This window comes from Ammospiza caudacuta, chromosome 12 (genome assembly GCF_027887145.1).
Source record: "Ammospiza caudacuta isolate bAmmCau1 chromosome 12, bAmmCau1.pri, whole genome shotgun sequence".
Lineage (NCBI taxonomy): Eukaryota > Metazoa > Chordata > Aves > Passeriformes > Passerellidae > Ammospiza > Ammospiza caudacuta.
This window is the reverse complement of record NC_080604.1, coordinates 20,704,351-20,726,641: the sequence shown is the minus strand read 5'-3', so window position 1 is coordinate 20,726,641 and position 22,291 is coordinate 20,704,351. Positions and strand designations below refer to the sequence as shown.

General features: G+C 44.4%; 1 protein-coding gene across 1 annotated transcript in view; it reads right to left on the bottom strand.

Annotated features, from left to right (window-relative positions):
• LOC131562879 (contactin-4) overlaps nt 1-22,291 on the bottom strand; it is a 229,423-nt gene that overhangs the window by 94,232 nt on the left and 112,900 nt on the right. The window contains exons 3-4 of the mRNA XM_058812650.1: nt 11,919-12,045; nt 10,110-10,285 (exon numbers count right to left, since the gene is read on the bottom strand). Of these exons, the coding sequence (XP_058668633.1) occupies nt 10,110-10,285; nt 11,919-12,045 (303 nt within the window). The remainder of the gene's footprint in view (nt 1-10,109; nt 10,286-11,918; nt 12,046-22,291) is intronic.

Sequence of the window (22,291 nt, the reverse complement as noted above, 5' to 3'; positions counted from 1 at the left end):
AGCCACAGCCCAGACACCCAGGGCTAATTTTTAAGCAGGACTTAAAGAGATTTGCAGATCATAATGGGCTTTGCCATCTCAAACCCCTTCTATAATTTTAAAATAATCACAGGAATCTAAAATTTAGGGTGATGTTTAAGGTCATATCCAGGAATAATTGAAGATTATTCCTTTTATTAAAGAGCACACCATCCCAAGGGAATCTGATTAGGCTGGCGGTGACATCTCCAACACAAAAAACCGATGGGAGGATTGGTCAAATCCCCCTGGTTCAGACTGAGCAAAGAAGCTCCGTCCAGATATCCTTGGGGACATTTGGGTGCCCTTTCCCAAATCATTCTCATCATGTTTGCACAACTCTCCATGTGCAAGAGGCCCCAGGTTCATGGAGAAAACTCACAGCCAGGTGGGCAGGGGAGGCATTGGCAACATCGTCCCACTCCACTGGCTGCAAACTGTGGGAATTTAAAATATTTAAGAAAAAATTAAAAATAAAAACCTAGAAATATAAATGAAGGGGGAAAGGAAAGGAAAAAGGAAGGAAAGAAAACAGGAAAAAGGAAAGGAAAAAGAAAAAAGGAAGGAAAGGAAAAAGGAAAAAGGAAGTAAAGGAATGAAAGGAAAAAGGAAAAAGGAAAAAGTGAAAAGGGAAAAGGAAAAAGGAAAAAGGAAAAAGGGAAAAGGGAAAATGAAAGGAAAAAGGAAGTAAAGGAATGAAAGGAAAAAGGAAAAAAGGAAAGGAAAAAGGAAAAAGGGAAAAGTGAAAAGGGAAAAGGGAAAAGGGAAAAGGGAAAATGAAAGGAAAAAGGAAAGAAAACAAGAAAAAGGAAGGAAAGGAAAAAGGAAGGAAAGGAAAAAGGAAAAAGGAAAAAGGAAAAAGGAAAAAGGAAGTAAAGGAATGAAAGGAAAAAGGAAAAAGGAAAAAAGGAAAGGGAAAAGGGAAAAGGGAAAATGAAAGGAAAAAGGAAAGAAAACAGGAAAAAGGAAAGGAAAAAGGAAGTAAAGGAATGAAAGGAAAAAGGAAGGAAAGGAAAAAGAAAAAGAAGAAAGGAAAGGAAAGGAAAGGAAAGGAAAGGAAAGGAAAGGAAAGGAAAGGAAAGGAAAGGAAAGGAAAGGAAAGGAAAGGAAAGGAAAGGAAAGGAAAGGAAAGGAAAGGAAAGGAAAGGAAAGGAAAGGAAAGGAAAGGAAAGGGGAAGGAAAGGAAAAAGGAAAAAGAAAAAAGGAAAAGGGAAAAAAGGAAAAGGGAAAATTGATTTGCCTGCTGATATTTATGGCCCCACCATCCCCAAACTCTGTCTCTCTAAACCTGCACCTGGTTTTCAGAGCTGGGTTTCTGCCACCCCTCTCACCAGCTCACAGAGATGAAGTTCCTCAGGCTGTGTCCTTGCTGGTGTGTCAGGACTACCCAGAGAGCTGTGTGGGCTGGAATAAAACCCCTTTGATACACAGCTTAATAGAATTTTAGTTTAAGAGCTGCTGTTCTAATGAATAATTTCGAGAGTCACTGATTTGAGAAACAGTTTACAAGTCTGGGGATGAAAGCTTTCTAATTTGACCTTTAGAGCAGAAATTTCACTGGGATTTCTACTTTGCCGAGGAGAAAAGAAAGGGAAAAGAAGTTTTAGAGGTAAATATCTTGGCATTCCCCCCACCCCTATCCCTGTTGGAAAAGATTTTTCCTTGGACTTTATTACTGTGGCCATTTACAAGGCATTGAGTTTACAGAGATTTATCTCTGTCTGGGTTCTGTATTGAGACTATTTGGATTTTCCCAAGTGCTTCTGACCCCATCTGTTAAATCTAGGCTGATTTCTGCACCTAAAAGGCTGCAATTCCACCTCCCTGGGGTTTGCTCCCGGTTCCCAGGGCTCTTTCCTGCCTTCACAGGGAAACAGAAATTCCTGAGAATTTTTCTGTGAATTCCTGCAAGGCACCCATTTTTCTTTTCCAAAATCAAACCACTCTTCTCTATGACATTATGGGAAAAAAAAAAAAAAAATCCTCCTTGTCCCACTTCATAAAAACTGCCTGTTTGCCTTCCTTCAACAGGAAATATTTCAAACATTTATTTTGAAGCAGCTCCTCTGCTCGAGACAAAATGCTGAGGACTCTGAAAATTTTATTACTTTAATCTAGAAAATCTGGGCAGACATTTCCCCTTGGGTTGACTGGAATGGGGTTATTTCACTCTCAGAAGTTTTTTATCTTTTCCTAGTGAAAAAAAAAAAAAAGGGAAAAAAAGCAGAAAAAGCTCAGTGTGCACTTTCTTGCAGCAGAGATGATGTGCAGTGGGCAGAGAGCAGAGCTGGCAGGGGCACAGGGGCTGTTGTGGCCCTGCAAAGGGGCTCCTCTTCTGCCCCTTCCCACTCTGGGCAGTGGCAGGAATGCAAATTCAGACCCAAAATAAAGCAAAATACAGCCACTGAGCCACAGAATTCATTAAAGCCCATCCAGTGCCATGGCAGGGACCCCTCCCACTGCCCAGGTGCTCCAGCCCCAGTTCCAGCCTGGCCTTGGGCACTGCCAGGGATCCAGGGCAGCCGCAGATTTCCTGGATAACACGACTCAGGCTCATTCAGCAGGATGTTTCAAAGGGAAATTTCCCTTTACGTGCTAAAAACCCACCCAAACCTCACCCCACGGAGATCCTGATCTGCTGCTGCTTCAGCCTCCCTGTGGAAATTCACATTTCCCTGCGGAAATTCACATTTTGGTGCTCAGCAGCACCTCACAGTGCTGATGTTGCTCCATTCTGTTCCCCTCTCAGCCCTAATGAATAAAGCCATGCCAGTCATGTTTGCTGCAGACAGGCAAACCAAGGTGGCACAGCTGCCCACAAACACATTTAATGTTCCTCCATCCTCCACGTGCCAGTGCTGGCTCCTGGCTTTGCTTTCCAGAGGGAAACCAGGGAAAAAAAAACAAAAACAAACAAAAATAAAGATAAATCAGCCACTGGGATAAAGCTGTTCTGCACTGCCCTTGTATCCCATCAACAGAAACAGAAATTCTCCTGCAGAAACAGAAATTCTCCTGCAGAATCCAGCTCTGTCCATGCTGGGGTCCTGGAACTGCTATTTCCACACATTTATAGAAAATACTGATTTGCATTGATCCAGAACCCCTAAGGATCCTCTAAGGAGCAGAATTATTTCTGCAGCTAGGTCAAGAGCATCATTTCATTCATTCATTCATTTCATTATTTCATTCATTCACAGACCAGGAGGTTTAGAGGCAAAAGGGAAGGTGTGACAAAAAGTTTCCAATGAGAGAGAAAATAACACAACCTCTGATTTCTCGTCCTTTTCTCCAACCACACAAACCATGAAAACTGATCGGAATACGAAAACATAACCCAAGAGCTCTGCAGATGTTTACTACTCTATATCAGTTTTTACAAGAAGTTTGGGGGTTCATTAAAAAACCAAAACATCTACACCATCATATGGTTTTTAAGAATAAAGCTCCTATATGTAAAAAAATAAATATCTGCATTTTGAATATTTTTTTCATATTAAAGGCAAAATGAATAAATATGAAGAGAGACGAGGAAAACCCTCAAGGCTGTGTCCTGCTTTTCCCTGAATTCCTAAACCTGGGTGTTGTGAGTGGCCTGTGATGCTCAGCTGGCTCCAACACCTCTCCTGCCCTCTCTGGAGCTCCTTCCAGCCAGAAACCAGAATATCTTCCCAAAAACCACTGCAGGATTAGGAGATTCCCAGCTTTAGGACAACAAGTGACAATTTCCAGGTGCCACTGCTTTAAGCAATAATGAATTCAGTTTATTTATAACCCTGTGGGGGAAAACAAGGCAGGGAAAAAATCCTCCATTTCTGCTCTGACTGAAGGGTCCTCCTATCCCAGATGAAAGTAAAGTAGGTTATAGACCCACGCTCTGCTGCAAACTCCCTGTTGGTCCCATTCATCAAAAATAAAAAATAAAAAAAAAAAGGGAAAAGAAAGGGAAAAAAGAGGAGCTTACGTGAGGCTTAGCCTAGATTTCCACCCAGCAGGGACTGAGGGGAAGGAGCAGAGGTTGGGAGCTCATCTCCAGCACTGATCCTGCCCTGTGCCAGGACTGCAGCACAGAGAAACCCTGGCATGTGGGGACGTATGGGAAAATACAATTTAATGTGCTCCTTCCTGAGTTAAGGTCACAGCAGTACCAGTGCTGGGGGCTGGGGGGTTTCCTTCAAAAAAAAAAAAAAAGAGTTTTCCTTCCAAAAAAAGGTTTGTTTTTAAGGAAAAAACCTTTCTATAAAATGAATTATTTTAATAAAGTGTGTGTGGGGGGTGAGGCAGGTGAGGGGCTGGCTCTGGGTAAGGCAGCAGGGCTGTGGTTGGTATAAATGGCATTTTTCCTTGGTAAGGCTCTGTAGGAAGAATCAGGGGTCTCACATTTGGTAGGAAACCACAAAATTAAAGAACTGGGGACACCCCAGCCAGGCTGCTCTCACAGCTCCAAGTGTCAAACCTCTGATTCTCCTCCAGCGCCTTTTCAAGGAAAAATGCCATTTATATCAACCACATCCCAGTGGGGCTGGGGAAACACCCGGGGTCTGCAGAGGGGCACGACTGGACATTCCAGCCCCAAAATGAAGATTATTCACACAGTTTCAGGTCACAGCAAAACCCTTCAAATGCACGGAGGCTTCAGTGAGAGGAAGAGTGAGATGGGGGATGCAGGGGAAATTGGGTCATGGTAAGGAAACCAGTTTCTGAAGATGTAAGAAAAACTACGGAAATGTAATGATTTAAAGCAGATTTGTGGGCCCTTGGTGTCTGCAAGCTGCAGTGGCTGGCTGGGAGTTTTATCTCTGAATTGTGTGGGAGGCAATGCACTGATGAAAATGCCAGGAAAAAGGGAAGGAAAGGGGAAAGAAAAAAGAAAAAGGGAAAGAAAACAGGAAAAAAAAAAAAAAAAGGAAAAAAGGGAAAGAAAAGGGAAAAAAGGAAAAGGGAAAGAAAGGGGATATTTAAAAAAAAAATCCCTTTGGCAGGATTATTTCTCCTGGGAAACCTCAGCTTCTCCATATTTTGCTCCTCTGGAATGTGATTTGGAGAACTGTTTACCCAGCATGTGAACTGTTTTAATTTAATGACCAATCCCAGTCCAGCTGTGTCAGACTCTGGTCAGTCACAGGTTTTTATTATTAATTCCTTGCTAGTGTTCTGATGTCTCCTTTCTCTTTCTTTAATATAATAAAGTTTTATTAATATAATATAATATAATATAATATAATATAATATAATATAATATAATATAATATAATATAATATAAATCAGCCTTCTGAGAACTTGGAGTCAGATTCTCATCTCTCACCTCATCCTGGGGACCCTCCCAACACCACAACAATCATCTCTTATCAACCCCCAGATTTCAGTGATCCCTGTGGAAATTCTCCCATTTCTTGCTGAACACATGGATGAGTCCCTGGCACTGTGGCTTTGGCTGTTTGGAATTCATTAGACCCCTCCAAAACAAATGTTTTCATTATTAATTGTTCTTGAAAGAGACTTCCTTGACAATTTAGTCTCCAAAAGATAAAATGAATCTGGAGGGCAACGAGGGTTCACCAGTAAAGACTTTGAGCAGCCATTACAATGTGTTCCTTAGCAACTAACAGTGAAAATTATGGGATTTACTCGTGTAAAAGATATAACAGCAAACATTCTGGCAATGGGAATATTGAAAAAAGCCCTTTTCAGGAAGATTTTGGGAGTAATTTTCTCTTTCTACCACCACAGTGAAATTATTTTGGGATGGTAGGTCAAAGCCCCGAAGTATTCTCATTGCAACCACGTTAGTACAGGATTTTCTGCCACTCTTTGCCCTGTGCAGTGCTGGGTCTTGGCTGCTAATTCGTGTTTAACAATTATTTTTTGAAGGAAAAAACCTTCCTATAAAATGAATTCTTTTAATAAAGCGTGTGTGGGGAAAAGATTTAGAAAAAACAACGCGACTCCCTTCACTTCAGAGGAGGTTCTTGGTGACGAGGAACAAAGAAAGGAGTTCCTGGAATGGAATCAGAATATCCAGAGCAGGAAGGGACCCCCAAGGATCACCCTCATGAGCAATCCCATGGAAAAGGCACCACAGAATCACAGAATCACAGAAGTTCAAGACTGGAAGAGACCTATAAGATCATCAAGTCCAGCCGATGTTCTAACTGTTCAACTAGATCATGGCAGCAAGTGCCACATCCAGTCTGTTTTTGAATTCTTCAAGGGATGATGACTCCACCACCTCAGAGGCAGGGCGGAGGCTGCTGCCCTGCCCAGAGGGGGAAAGCAGCCAACACCCTGTCATTGAGGCACTCAGGACACAGCGAAACAGCTCAGCTCAATTCCACCCAGAAAAATCAGACATTCCACCTGTCTGGGGACACTGCGGGATGAGGAGGAGGAGGAGGAGAACAAGGAGACCCTTCCCCTTCCTTTTAACCTCCTGGGGCAGCACAGTGATGCTGCAGCACCCTCAGAGCACAGCTCCCTTCAGACTCATTATCCCCCACTCTCCTTGGTCTGAAATTGGTCCCTCAGCCCCTGGACACCCCAACATCCCTTTGGCCAACTGCAGAGAACACCCACAGCATCAGCAGGATCTGCTAAGTTAGAGATTCCAGGGAAACCCCTTCCTGGGAAATGGCCATGGGCTGGAAAGGGATTTCAGACAGGGCTCTGGGCACAGAGCAGGGCAAGGACATCAGCCATCCTCCCCTCATGGGATTTCACAAATAAACCCCCCCGAAAATAGATCCCATTTCTCTAACAGCTCCTGTTCCACAGACATCACTTGCAGGCAGTTTTTGTAACAACAGGGGGCAAAGCAATGATATGGCTGAGAACCAGCTGTGATTGAAAGCTGATTTTCCTCTTTGGATACCCATTTCCAAACCAACAGCACGTGAGAGCCACCAGTGAGCTGGGAAAGGCAGCAGCTCCTGCACAGCTCCCAGAGGGTTCATTTCCCTGCAGCATCCTGCAGCTGCCAGCAGCTCTGTGGATTTCCAGGTTAAACTGCAAACCCTGCTGAGGTGCTTAGGGCCAAACTGAGTCAGGTTATCACAGCAGGGAGGGAATGTTTCGTCTGTGAGCACTGGGGATGGCTCCATGGGAGAAGAGAGGGGTCATCTCCTGTGGGAGGCTTGGTTCTGTGCTTGGAGATGGAGCAGACACAGCCTGGAGACCCCTGGGGATGGGCAAAAGTGTCTGGTTCCAAAGCTTGGGCAGTAAAACACAAACTGCAGCCTCAGCAAGGTAAAATAAATTCAAACTTATCTCTGATTAGAGATGCTGCCCTACAGGAGCTCACAAATCAGCAGGAATTGTCCTGCCTGGCCCATCCCACTGCGATCAGAGACAACCTGGACGTGCCACAGCAAGAATCAAAGCAGAAGGGAAGCCCTGAGCTGTCCCACTCCCTCTGAACCCTTCCAGCAGGGCTGCCCAGCTGGGACAGGCTGCAGGATCAGCAGAGGCCACCAAATGGAATTAAATCTCAACACACAGATCTGCAAATGCACAGCCCTGAGAAGGGTCTGCAGGAACAGGAGCTCCTCCAGGTGATCTGATGACTACAGAGGTGTGGGTATAAATCGGACATTAAGGTCAAGCCCAACCTTTGAGCAGACACCAGGGCCACTAAACCCCACCACAAAGTGCCCCATCTGCCACTGTCTGAGCAATTCCAGGGATGGGGGCTCCACCACTGCCCTGGGCAGCCTTTCCAATGCTCAGCCACACTTCAGTAAGGAAACTTTTCCTGACACCCTCCCCTGGGACAACTTGAGGCTGCTTCCTCTTGTTGTCACTTGTTCCCTCAGAGAGGAGACCAACACTCACCTTGCCACCACTTCCTTCCAGGGAATTTTTTCTTCCTCTGTATTTTTCCCTTTCTTTCCCCCCCCCCCTTTTTTTTTTTTTTTTGCACACTTGTTTTCTCTGAAATTGAACATATTTTCACTGAGTGAGGAATCTGCTGCGCCACAGTAACAGAATATGGATTAATGACACCCCAAGCCCTGTGCTTATAGCAACACAGAAAAAAGCTTTAAACTCTTGAGTATGGCTCCAATAAGAGATCTCTAATTTAGAGAGTGACAGAACAACTTCCAGCTCCTGTTCCATCCCATGCATTATTCCATGGGCAGCTTGAGCACATCCAGAGGCTGGAGAGGGGCTGGGAACACAAACCCTGAGGGAGCCCTGAGGGAGCTGGGGGTGCTCAGCCTGGAGAAAAGGAGGCTCAGGGGTGCCCCCATCACTCTCACAGCTCCTGAAAGGTGCCTGTGCTCAGCTGGGGCTGGGCTCTGTCTGCAGCAGCACTGACACACCCAGAGCACACAGCCTGAGCTGTGCCAAGGGAAATACAGGCTGGAGAGCAGGAAAAGTGTTTTACAGAAAGGTGATAAAGCTCTGGAATGGCTGCCCTGGAGGTGGTGGGTCCCCATGCCTGGTGTGTTTAACAGAGCCTGGATGTGGCACTGGGGGCCAGGGTTCTCTTGGGCTGTTGGGGCTGGGCTGGACTCGATGGTCTGGAAGGGCTCTTCCAACCCAGGGGTTCTGTGAATTCTGTGATTCTGGGATTTAATAACCGGCAAGGACACACTGGAGCTCACCCTCCCTGCCCTGCCAAAGGGACAGGAGCCGAGCAGGCTGAACAAGCTGCAAATTCACCACTTTGGGAGGGCTGTGGGGCAGCTCTGGCGCCGCCAGAAATCAGTGGGAGCTTCATCTCCATCCCCAATGGAAGCACAACACCAACTTCGATCACAGGTCAGGAGGGGCGGGCTCAGCCCCAAATTCTGCCTCAGAGCTGCCCCCCAGCCACAACCCCTGCTTGATTCCAGGGTTATTCCCAACAGAAACCACAGCACAGTGAATGAAATCATCCAGCTAAGCCTCAGCCCCTAAAATAAAAAGCACATCATTTAATCCAGTTCAGCTGTGTTTCCGTAAATCTTTGTGGAAAAGCCATTATTAGATCCATACTCAAGAGTTTAAAGCTTTTTTATTTTCTGAAAGCCTGTGTTGCTATAAGCACAGGGCTTGGGGTATCATTAATCCATATTCTGTTGCTGAGGCACAGCAGATTCCTCACTCAGTGAAAATATGTTCAATTTCAGAGACAACTAGCGTGGAGAAAAAAAAGAAATAAAAGTGAGAAGAGAAAGGGAAAAAGAGAGAGGAAGATAAAATCAAAAAGGACAAACCTGAAATGAAAATGCCATATCAAAAAGCAAGTATTCAGGGGAAATATTAGCACTTTTATCATAATGAGTTTGTAACCTAAATACATATTTCAAGGATGAAATTGCTGACCCTGTCTGCCCTCCACAGGAGGCTGAATGGCTCAATCACAGCTTAATCTTCCCTGAAAAGGCTACAGAAGAATATCACAGCCCAGAAGAACAACACACATTACTGATGCCCCAAGTCTCACAATTTAACTCTTAAAAGGAGGGGGGAAAAATCTCACCCATTATTCTCAAAATAAAACCCAACAGTCATTTCCTCAGAAATAAAAATGAGATAAAACCCACATAACACAAGATGAGGATGGAAAATAAGGGGCTGCCCAGATGAAGGGTGAAGCTTCACATGCCCACTTTTTTGTTTATCAGAGGCAGAGCTTTTGCAGTAAAATTAAATCACTCTGTATTTCCTAATTCAGCTAATTCTGGTTGCCATCCCCCTTTGGTTAGAGAAGACACTACAAGCGTTTCTTGGCCCATCAACTGCTGTAAATGCCTTAAAGCCAATCATCTAAATTGCCCCTCATGGGTCTCACTACAATGCATCTTTCACAATTCTATTTCTCCAAAATATCCAGTCTTATTTGCAAGGCCACCCGTTGAAACTTTTTCTAGTTCCATCTCTCTCCACAACGTCCATCCTATTCCATGGCATTTCTAAGCCAGCATTTCTTGTCTCAAAGTTTGCGCATGGATGCACACTGTGTGAATGTTCTCACACTTGAGAACTTTCTACAAACCCATTCCCCACAAGAGAACACCCCATAACCCAGCAGTAAAAACTTGGCAAAACACACCCAGCTCCCAGTTTTTCCACACACCATGGAAACAGTGGCTTCCTTCTGACTTACAGGCAAACTGCAGCTTGGCCTCTCTGCTGACAATGGTCCCAAAGGGGTTTGTTGCCACGCACTGGTAGGTGCCAGCATCCTGGCTCTTGTTGGGGTTGTTGATCAGCAGGGCTCCTCCCAGCAGGCTGTAGTGGAAATCCATGCCCACGTCAATGCTGCTCCCATTTAACTTCCACCTGCAGCACACAATGCCAAAGTTAAACTCTGCTGGTGCTCCTGGCTGTTTGGAAACACAGCCTGGAGTAAGTAAAGGAAGATTTAGAATGGCTCTGGCTACTTATTAAAATAATAATAATAAAAAAGACAGCAGAAAAATGCAGATTTCCTGAGTGGTATTGAAATGTTCCAGTGTTTAACTGCAAGAGCAATATCCTTGACATATATTTCAGTCTCTGAAATGAGTAATGCTCCTGTAGTCATTGGTACTGCTGCTCTTTGGAATTGATCACTTGGCAAGGGGAAGTCCCTGACACAGAATCTCCAACCCATTCAGGTCCACTGAGGATATTTTCCCCCCCTTCCCCACTTGCTGTTTGTTTGTTTATAAATTTAAGAAAATCCCCTCCAGGCAGATGTTGCCACAAAGAGGGGCACCGAGGAATTCCAGCTCCTGAGCGCCACGGGAAGCTCTGGAGCTGTGTTTGCACCATGGATCCGTGGGCTTATGGCATTGAACAGCGGGCTGGGGCTGGAGGCAGCACAGAGGCAGAGCTCTGGTGGCTCTCACTGGTGTCAGAGTGGCATTTACTGGTGAGCACAGCGAGAGGCACCAGAGGGGAGAGAGGAGCAGCGCCAATGATTCACAGCAGCAGCAGCACTGCAGGAGGACAGCACCTTCCTCCAAGGACCCCAGAGCAGCTGCTAAAGCTGAGAAGAATGAGGAGTATTGTCCATTTTTGTAGGAAAGGATGGTTAATCTGAGAGCCAGGACTATTTATGATCCTTTTGTAGCATTTTAGAACTCCTGTCCAAGGTTTGCCATTGAGTTGCAATACCTGGAGTTTTCCTGGTGTCCATTCCCCCTGTTCCTAATGCCCCAGGATCACAGAACATCCTGAGCTGGAAGGGACCCACAAGGACCAGCAAAGTCCAAATCCTGGCCAGGACACCCGAAATCCCACCCTGGAAGGGTTTTCCAAACCCTCCTGGGGCTCTGGCAGCCTCGGGGCTGTGCCCATTCCCTGGGCAGTGCCAGCACCCTCTGGGGTAAGAGCCTTTCTCTAAACCCAACCCAAAGCCCCCTGACCCAGCTCCAGCCCCTCCCTGGACCCTGTCCCTGGTCACAGAGCAGGATCAGAGTCGCCCGTGGGGATTTTGTTTGGGATCAGCACTGTGGTAGCCTCCAGGGGCATCACTGACTGTCACAGACATCTTTTATGGAAAATCCTTTCCTTGGGATTTTTCCTCCTGAGAAGCTGGGAGGTCTCAGGAACAAAATGCAAACAATGGTTATCTGCTGCTGTGGAATGCAACAGGTGCATCTGGGATTGGTCTCTGTGGTTGTTTGTAATTAATGGCCAATCACAGTCAGCTGGCTCAGACAAAGAGCTCCAGCTGGCTTGGACAAAGAGCCAAGCCACAAACCTTTGTTATCATTCTTTCCTATTCTATTCTTAGCCAGCCTTCTGATGAAATCCTTTCTTCTATTCTTTTAGTATAGTTTTAATGTAATATATATCACAAAATAATAAATCAGCCCTCTGAAACATGGAGTCAGATCCTCATCTCCTCCCTCAGCCTGAGACCCCTGTGAACACGGTCACAGCTGATCACAGAAAGGCTCCAAGAACAGTCAAACACTGAACAAACCCAATGGTTGGTCTGGGGTTTCCCTTCACTTCACAGCTCAGCTTCACTTTCTTCTCCTCCGAGTCCAAGGGGAAGATGAGGCTGTCGGGCTCCTGGAGGAACACTGGCCCGTGCAGGGTGTTGTCATCTGCAGGGACAGGGAAAGGGGACAGGTCACACAGGGAATCTCCATCTTCCAGCTTGAAATACAAAAGAGTCTCAGCAGCAAGAGGCCGTGTGCCATTCACCTTGGGAAAGACCTGGTGTCACTTCATTCAGTTGATAGCGGCAGATTTTTATTTTATTTTCCCACTGAACCTCACCTGGAGTAATGAAAATGCCCTACACTGACCAGAGCATGGAATGGAACCTCAGCCAAAGATCAAACCAGGGGAACAGGCACTGCTGTCACAGCAGAGCTCAATTCAAATCCCAGTGCCCCTGGCACTGCCCCACACCTCCCAGGAATGGGCTCCCAGCCTGACAAGGACATTCCACTCCCGTGTCCTTCCGAGCACTAAAATCTCATACTGGATACGGGTAGGAGAGGGAAAATATTTGGGCAAAACGAGCTGACACGACCTTCAAAGGGCTCAGGAGTCATTTCCCAGCACTCTGAGGTTGGTGATTACTGACGGTAGCCTCCCTTGAGCTGACTTTCCTCCTTCACTTTATAAATACACTCTGAGTTTTTGAGCTGTTAAGTCCTCCCTTTCTCCTTTCCTCTCTCCTCAAGCACTTCACCTTATCAATTTATCCTCTCTCAGAGCTGGGAGCTGCTCACAGCCCCATCCCTGAGGCGCAGCCCTTCCCTGCCCACCGCTCTGCAGAATTTCAGGGAATTCACTGACACTGCTCCAAACACCCACAGAAAGCTCTGACTCAACTCCCTGCTCTCCATCCTGTTTGTATCACCTTCATCTCCACAGAACACAAAAGAAACCAACTTTTCCTGCCTGAAAAGATCAGCTATCCTGATTTCACTGAGCCTTTTCCTCTCATCAGTGTCAGTGTCTGGCTGGTCCTCCAAGTTCAGAGCAAGTGAGGACACGCTGGGAGTGCTCACAGTCAGATAGGGACTGGAAGGAACCTTGATTTAACATTTTTTAATCATTTCCCAATCTTTTGCTGCCCTGCAGACTCTGTTATTTCAGTGTGCAGGGACTTGCAGGGATGTGAGCACAGAATTCACTTCACTCAGGCTGCTGGAAGCCCACCCAGATGGGGATACAGGAAATTTGTGGGTATGGGAGGTCAGGGAAAAATGAATAAATAACATTTAGAGATGATGGGATGTACAAAACATATAGAGGAATAAAAAGAGTGAACAGAAGATGATGGATTTTCCAGATGGAAGGAAGGTGAGAATGAATGGGAATAACCCTGATATTGGCTGACCCTGGGAAATAGCTGGATTTACCAAGGACAGAACAACAGCCCTTCACTCAGGGGGAGCAAATTCATCTCCACAGTATTTCACAGAGACTGTGCCAGGAAGATTAGAAAGGAATCACCTCTCCCCCTGTCCCCACCACAAGCACAGTCACAGGCCTTGTATTTATCTTTATTTTTAATTATATGCTAACGATACCTGACTGAAACTCATCCATTATTCAAAACACATTTCACATCATCTCCAGCTTTAAATTACACCTGTGTGCAACTCGTGCTGCTGGTGGGAAAAGATAATAACAGCCACAAAGCACAAGGGACTGGATTATGGCATCCAAACTTGTTCCTGAGACCCTGCACTCTCTGAGCAGCCTCATTCACCCTAAGAAAGAATATTATAGCCTGGCCCATAAGGATTATAGCTCTGAGAACTGTATGGTGGCTTGGAAAGCAAGAGATTTAAAATATATTGAATGTATCCGGTTTTCTCAGTGGAAAATGCACAAGTGCCCAGGTCCTGTGTAAGAGATGCCTCAAATCCCAGGAGCACAGAGCCTGATGGTGGCACGAGCATCCCAGATAATCCAGTTAGGGCGTGCTGACTCAGGGACGTGTGTGATTGCCTCTGCCACCTGCCTCACACCCCTCTCTGCGCTGTCACCTGCTGTTATTTCAATTAGAGAATGTCAATTTATATCACATCACACCCAAGGTCTCACTTTGGTCCTCCTCCCATCCCAGGAAAACACAGCCTGCATTAAAAGTGAACGGTTCAGGTACTTGAGGTGGGAAACGGGAACAAACCCGAGGGTCCAAAGGCGTCCCCACACCTGCAGGACATCACCTGGCTGCAGGAGCACAGGTGAACCTGCAGCACCCTGCTCTTCAAGGGTTAATGAGCTGAACCACCCCGTCCTGTCTGTGCCATTAATTACTGGGCAATTAACAACTTAAAAAACACAGACTCAAGACAGAGAACTAAAGGTAGAAATAGTCACAAAACCCGCTGATTTTTCCACTGAATAACTCAATTTACCCAAGCTCAGGTGGAAGCTCATGAAAGATCAAATTAAAACACTCCCAAATATTCCACCTGCTGCTGACACCGTTCAACATTCAGCTTTTATATGGCAAAAAATGCCTGCCCTTCCTGTTGGGCAGCAAAAGGAAAAACCCTGGTGTGATTTTCAAGCAGAGGGAGAAGCTCTGAGAGCAGCTGCAGCCTGCCAGGGGAGCAGAGGAGCAGCAAAAACCTCACAACACCGGCTAGATAAAATGATTTTGAGTGCCTTTCTTCTTCCTCTTATTGCTGCCTGTGTATAACCAAGATAAGCAAGTCCAAACTATTTAATCTTCAGCCTGTGGAGCTGCTTTGCTGCAGCCTTAATGTGTGATTGAAATCTCTGCAGCCCAGATCCCACCACTGGGCGATAAGGGCTGAGCCACAGAACCTGCCACAGGAGGAGGATTTGCCTCACAGAGCACTAAAGAGTCACTAATAAATAAAACAAGCTGCCATCTAGATTCTTGCAGACAGGAAACTACGAGTGCCTGCCCCAGAAAAAGCCCATTTTTGACTAAGTTGTGTTGCTCAGATGTTCATTGTCAGCACAGCCAAAGGCTTTTGCTCCACTGAAGTGTCTGCTTCTGTGGGAGCAAAGTTTTGCTGTTTGGATAGCTCTGAAATGCAAATTCTACACTTTTTTAATAAACTCAAAGTGGTAACTTTCTTTCTGTCGCAGCAATGTCCAGGGACTGGCACTCCCCCACTGATAACACATTTTTGGCTTATCAGGGGTGAGCACTGCGAGCAGCTCAATCCACAGAAGGCACTGATGCCAGCAGGAGGCTCTTTGCTGTGCTCAGAGGCTTTTTCCCTCACCCTTCTCATCAGATTGTGTCTAATAGACTCTTTTTTGGTCATTTCATCAAGAAAGAACAAGAAGCAATGCATATCTGTGTGCACACACCTGAAAGCGCCCAGGTATTTTGGTCCAGCTCCCTTTTACACCATTCAGCAGCTGCTGCCACTCCTCACACATTTCCCACCGCCCCAGGACAATAAAATAAATAACTTTCCCAGCCAAACTAACTGGTGGGACACTCCCAGGGGCAGATTTTATTTTTCTGAGCTACATTTCTTAAATGAGCTAACCCAGAACGAACACGAGCCGCCCTCAGCTTAAGACAACCTGCAAACAAGATTGGCTTCCAAAAAAGCATTTTTCCCCCTCCTTGTCAGATAAAACAAATGTACTCCTGCTCTGGGTCTGCCTCCTCTGACAGAAGTGTGTTTCTTTCAGTCAGAGGCAGGGTCTAGGAAATTTCAGTGGCTTTGACAATAAAAGAAGCATTTTAACCACAGAAGGAGGTGTGTGTCCATATGGTGCTGGATGGAAAGTGAGAGATCATTTCAAAGAACATTCTGCTCAATATATATTTTTTCCCCCTAGTGAATTACAAAACCTATTTAAAAAAAAAAAAAAAAAAAAAAGCTGGATTAATTGAATAGATTCCAAATGAAGGGTGTATTTGCTGTGTCCCCACAGTACCCCAAAGCTGAGAGCCAGCACGTGCAGTTGGATGCTGAATGCTGTCAGCCTCTCCTGCTTTTGAGGAATTGAAACGTGAGCAATGTCAGCTGAGGTTAATTCACACCAAACAGGTGGAACCATTGCTATTCTCTCTGAACATTAAGCCTGGTGACAGATCCTGGTACCTAAATAGAACTGCTTTAATTTCCATTGAAAGTTATGGCCAATTTGAGAGAAAGTTTAATTGAATATTCCACACCGTAGGGAAAGATAATAACTAAACTGAACCGAGAATTCTTGGAGTACATCCAGGGTAAATGAGAGAAATGCTTTCCTTGTTTGCTGCTGAGGGAATTGCTCCCTGCTCTGTGTGCTGGGCTGTTTGCACACACTGCTACAAGCTGGCATTTCTTTGAGACAAAGCTGCACCTTGGGAAGAGCAGCTCTCCAGAGAAGTGGGAGTGGAATGGATGGGACAGCTCAAGGGCACGGCTGATTGCCACAGCAGCCCGCTCTCAAGGCGAGCACTGCACTCCATCCTCCTGAGCAGCAAAGGGCTCCACTGGATGGCTCTCTCCTTCCTTCTTACCCATCACTCCTGTTAACAGCAACTGCACTTGGCTTTGAAATTCAAACAGAGAATATTTCACACCGTACAGAACTGCTGCGACTAATTCTGGAGACTGCTCAATGAACAAGACACACTAAAGGTGCTTCCTGTTCAAAGAAAAGCTAAAACCCAGATATTTTAAAAGTGAATGAAGTGGTGTTGTCCACTTGCAGCTCTGCATCTTTGGGGACAGCTCCTTGACACAAGACTGGGCTTCTTTTGTGGCACCTACAGGTGTGCAACAGACAAATGTGGATATTTCCATGTGGATATCCTACAACAAATGTGGATATTCACATGTGGATATCCTACACACAAATGTGGATATTTCTGTGTGGATATCCTACACACAAATGTGGATATTCACATGTGGATACCATAGACACAAATGTGGATATTCACATGTGGATATCCTACACACAAATGTGGATATTCACATGTGGATACCATACACACAAATGTGGATATTCACATGTGGATATCACAGACACAGATGTGGATATTTCTGTGTGGATACCATAGACACAAATATGGATATCCCTACACACAAATGTGGATATTCACATGTGGATACCATAGAAACAAATATGGATACCATAGGCACAAATGTGGATATCCTACACACAAATGTGGATATTCATATGTGGATATCATACACACAAATGTGGATATTCACATGTGGATATTCTACACACAAATGTGGATATTTCTATGTGGATATCCTACATACAAAAGTGGATATTCACATATGGATACCATAGACACAAATGTGGATATCCTACACAAAAATATGGATATTCACATGTGGATATCATACACACAAATGTGGATATTCACATGTGGATATCCTACACACAAATGTGGATATTCACATGTGGATATCATAGACACAGATGTGGATATTTCTGTGTGGATATCACAGACACAAATGTGGATATCCCTACACACAAATGTGGATATTCACATGTGGATACCATAGAAACAAATATGGATACCATAGGCACAAATGTGGATATTCACATGTGGATATCATAGACACAGATGTGGATATTTCTGTGTGGATATCACAGACACAAATGTGGATATCCCTACACACAAATGTGGATATTCACATGTGGATACCATAGAAACAAATATGGATACCATAGGCACAAATGTGGATATTCATATGTGGATACCATAGACACAAATGTGGATATTCACGTGTGAATACCATACACATAAATGTGAATATTCCCTGGGCCTCCTCGCCTGGCTCCAGACTGCTGGGAGAGGCCATTCCCACCACACCACAAGGTGACCTGTCCTCCAACAAAACCCTCATTTACCAGGATGAAATTTGAGTTCTCTTAGCAAGTAAACAACCTGATTAAAATCACACATATCCCCTTCAGTGTCCCACAAAAGCACATTGCTCCAGTACTGCAGAAAATTACAAATTTCTTCACCAACAGCCTCTTCCCTGAATCACCGCAGCCCAGAGCAGGAAAATAAACAGAGGAGGAAAATAAAGAGCAGGAAAATACACAGAGGAACTCACAGTGCCCTGTTGAGGACAATATCAGAGCTGTGAGTATAAAACAATAGCAAAAATCAGATGAATGCAGTGCTAATGGTGCAGTGCTGGACATTCTTGCATAGAGCTACTTGGGAACAGAAATGTTTCCAAGGCCTGTGCTAATTATCTATTGATTTATTAGTAAAATCTAAGGTGCTGATATAATTGCAGTCTGCCAAGAACACACATCATTATTGTAAAACTTTCAGCTGTCTTGAGTATGCCAGGGACTGTAAAGCGGATATATTAAAAAGCAGAACTAGTTGGTTATGTGCACATATTTTAAAGCCACATATTTCCTTTCCACAACACCTCCCTGGACTTCAATTTATTTGAATCCCTGAAATAATCAGCAAGGTGTGTAAAAGCCAGGTTAACAAATGTCATCCTCCCCACCCCAGCAGCAGACAGGCAGAGTTATACAGTGAAGAAAAACCTCTTTCCTTTAAAATCCCCAAGCCTTAGAAAAGACAAGTCCCTGGGGCAATAACCTATAATCTCTGTCTCATCTATTGCTGCAAAAACAAAGACAACTCTGGCAATGTGTCCGGGCTCTGCCTTGATTGAGGAGCCAAACCCTGCAGAAAGCTTCAAGGTGAAGGGAGCTCTCTGTGCTTGGCTTCAAGGTGAAGCCTCTTTTCTCCCTCCTGCTTTAAGTACATCAGCCTCTGTCAGAGGAGAGCTGATCCCTGCCAGCTTTTCATCCAGCTATTTACAGAGCAGCTCAGGCCACGGATTCACCTCTCAAATATTTGTGAATAAGCAGATGGAATTACCAGGGCCTCAGGTGGGTTCCCCAGACAGAGAATTCGCCCAATATTCTGAATTCTGAATATTCACCCCCAATATTTTCTGGGTTCCCCAGATGGAGGAGGAATTGAGAATCCGAGCCCTTCCTTGCCAGGCACTGCACACCCCAATGCTGACCCAGGACAGGAAAACCTCCCTCACTTCTCACTGCTGCTAAAGCAAGAAGATGTTTAACAATGCTGTAAACAGGATCCAAGGCTGCAATCTGCAGGTGCTTCTGTGCCATAAATGGATTTAAGGCATTGGAAGTCTGCTGTTGGGCACTGGGCTGGCAGCTCAGCTGCTCTCACTCCTGTAACTCTGTTGGAGTAGCTGGAATTGCTCCAATTCAGGGCACATTTGAGGAGTTGCCCTTCAATTTTTTTCATTGCTGTTTTTCAAAACGTTTCTGCAACCCTCAGCAGGGCAGGAATAAAAGCCAATCCCAGTACCCAGTGGGAATTAGAGAACAGAGGGTTCCTGCTGTGGCTTTGGAAGCTGGCACACACCAGCACTGGCCACCCCAATACGGGCACTCCCCAACCCTAAAATCACCATTTATCCCCATTTTTCTGGTCATTTATCCCCATTTATCCCGGTCATTTATCCCCATTTATCCCCATTTTAATGGTCATTTATCCCCATTTATCCCCATTTTTCTGGTCATTTATCCCCATTTTCTGCTGGGTCACCCCTGCAGAGCAACCAGACCCTCCATGCAAACACAGACACACAAACCCAGCCTTAAAATTAACATCAAAATGCCAAACTGAGGCAGGTTCAAATCAAGTTCTCAGAGTTCAACGAGCAAAGCATCAAAGAAGCAGCCAGGAGTGCAGGTTGAACAGCCTGCCCACAGATAACATGCATCCCTTTAATTTCTTCAAATGTTATGAACTTTCAAGCAACGCAGCAGGGAAAAGGTATCAGCAATAGCTGTCAAAACCCTGACTTATGACTTCTGGCACTGCAATTTAGCACTCCCCAAGCCTGCTCAGAGGGATGGCATTTGTCAGCAGAGCCTTTCTTCCCCCTGGTGTCACACGAGCAGGAGGAGCTTTCACACCCTCCCGGCTCACCTCTAAAGAGCAGCACCATGGGGATGCCCCAGAGACAGAATTCACCTCCAGGGAACGGTTGGGTCCATTTCAAACTGCCCTGCCCAGCTCAGATTTGGGATGAGAAGCTCCTTTTTGTGGTGTTTCAATACCGGGAGAAAGCTGCTCCTGGAAAAAGGGTTTTTAATGTAACACGAGGGAATGGCCTTAAGTTTCAGGCAGGTTTGGATGGGATATTTGGGCAAATGTCTTCACTGAAAGGGTGGTCAGGCCCTGGAACAGGCTCTGCAGGGGAGGCACCATCCCTGGAGGGTGAATGTGACATTTGGGGACAGGGCTGCAGGTGGGTTTGGCAGTGCTGGGGAATGACTGCACTCTCTGAGGGCTTTTCCAGCCTCAACAATTCCATGATTCTGTGACATCCACGAGCCTCAATTTCCCAATAGAGCCTTTCCCAAGGGTAAAATTTAATTTTTCTTTACTTTTCTTTCCCAAGGGTAAAGATTTAATTTTTCTTTACTTTTCTTTACTTTAATTTTTCTTTACTTATGAAGACTTTGGTTCCTCACCTAGAGAGCACTGAGATGCAACATTATGCAAAATTCAAATTCAATATCGATGAGGAGAGCAAGGCAAGAGCTAAATTGAGGGGGATCACATGGATTTCCTTCATCTGATCACGGCCTATTACTTTATAATTAAAACCCAATTTTATTTCATTGTTCACCAAGAAATTATGGTTTACTGTGTTGATATGATCAACATGAAATGAAATAAAGTGAAATAAATCTCTCACTATGCAAAGCCTGTTTATACCAAGCCAATATAATGTTGAAGCCTTATGGAAGTCACAGATCAGAACTATGGTACAAACTAAATGTTACTCCTGTATAAAAAGTCCAAAATATGAGAAAGATGCCAAAATAGGAGCTGACTTGGATTACTTGTTTTGGGAGTAATGGGAGACCAGAGAAGTTGTAGTGGATTGTTTTTCTCTTTTGGTAAATTACAAGTCAGAAGTTAAAAGCAAGAAAATTAACTAAAATCATGTAATTTCATTCTAGAGCAGAGAAGGCTTAATGGGTAATCGAAATAATGTGCACTGCTTCAGCAATTTTTTCATTACAATTCCAAAAAAGAAAAAAATAAGGCTGTGTTTTGAAAATTAAGGATTACACTGGATTGAGAACACACTATGAAACCCTTTTTTTTTTTTTTTTTTTCCATTTTTTAAGAAGCCTCAAAGACAAATAAGAATTTCTGTGAGCAGCCTTTTATCTGGGACAGAGAGCTTGGGCTTTGACTTCTCTGCAGCAAGCACAGCAGCACGCTCCATAAGGAGAAAAGTGCAGGCACAGGAATTAACCAGGGAATTACTCTTTATGGATCTCTGCTGCCTGGGCAGGGCCTTGCTCTGTGAGCAGCAAGAATTCAAAGCCACAAAATTCCTTCCTTTTTCCTGCTCAAGGCATCACTGCTGAGAGTTTCAGCACCATCAGCGCTGTGGCTGCAGGGGGGTTTGTAAGAGCGCTGAGGAAGGGCCCAAAAGCAGCTCCAAGACACGAAAACAAACAGAAAGGCATTAAAATAAACATGAAGACATGAAAATAAACATAAAGACATGAAAACAAACTTAGAGAAAGAGATGAAAACAATCATACAGAAAGATGAAAACAAAGACGTGAAAACAAAGACAGAGGAGATGAAAACAAACATAGAGAGAGATGAACACAATCATACAGAAAGACATGAAAACAAAGATAAACACATGAAAACAAGTATAAAGGCATGAAAACAAACATACAGAAAGATATGAAAATTATAAAGATGAAAATAAACAAAGACATGAAAAGAAACATACATAAAGACATGAAAACATATATAAAGACATGGAAACAAACATAAAATTATGACAACAAACATACAGAAAGACATCAAAATGAACATAAAGACATGAAACAGTCATACAAACAAACACATATAAAGATATGAAAAACATAAAGATATGAAAAGAAACATACATGAAGATATGAAAACAAACACATAAAACATGGAAGCAAACATGAAGACATGAAAATAACCAAAAATACATGAAGACAAATATACATAAAGACAAGAAAACAAATATAAAGGCACGAAAACATACATAAAATCATAAAAACAAACACAAATACATGAGAACAACTTTCTTAAAAACTGTCTTTTTAAAATGCAAGAGATGGAGATGATAACATGCAATTAACACATGAGAGAAGAGACAGCAAAATTAGTGCTGATCTTTCTGCTGGTGCATTTTAGGAGCTGCCCTGGCCCAGAAGGAAGTGCCCAGCCAGGTGAGGGTGGTTTCTTTAGGGGGGTTTGACACAGATGTGGTTTCATAGCTCAAGCACATTCGTTACCCTCAGACCTTAATTAAACACACACATCCTTCATTCTTCACTCATAATCTGTCT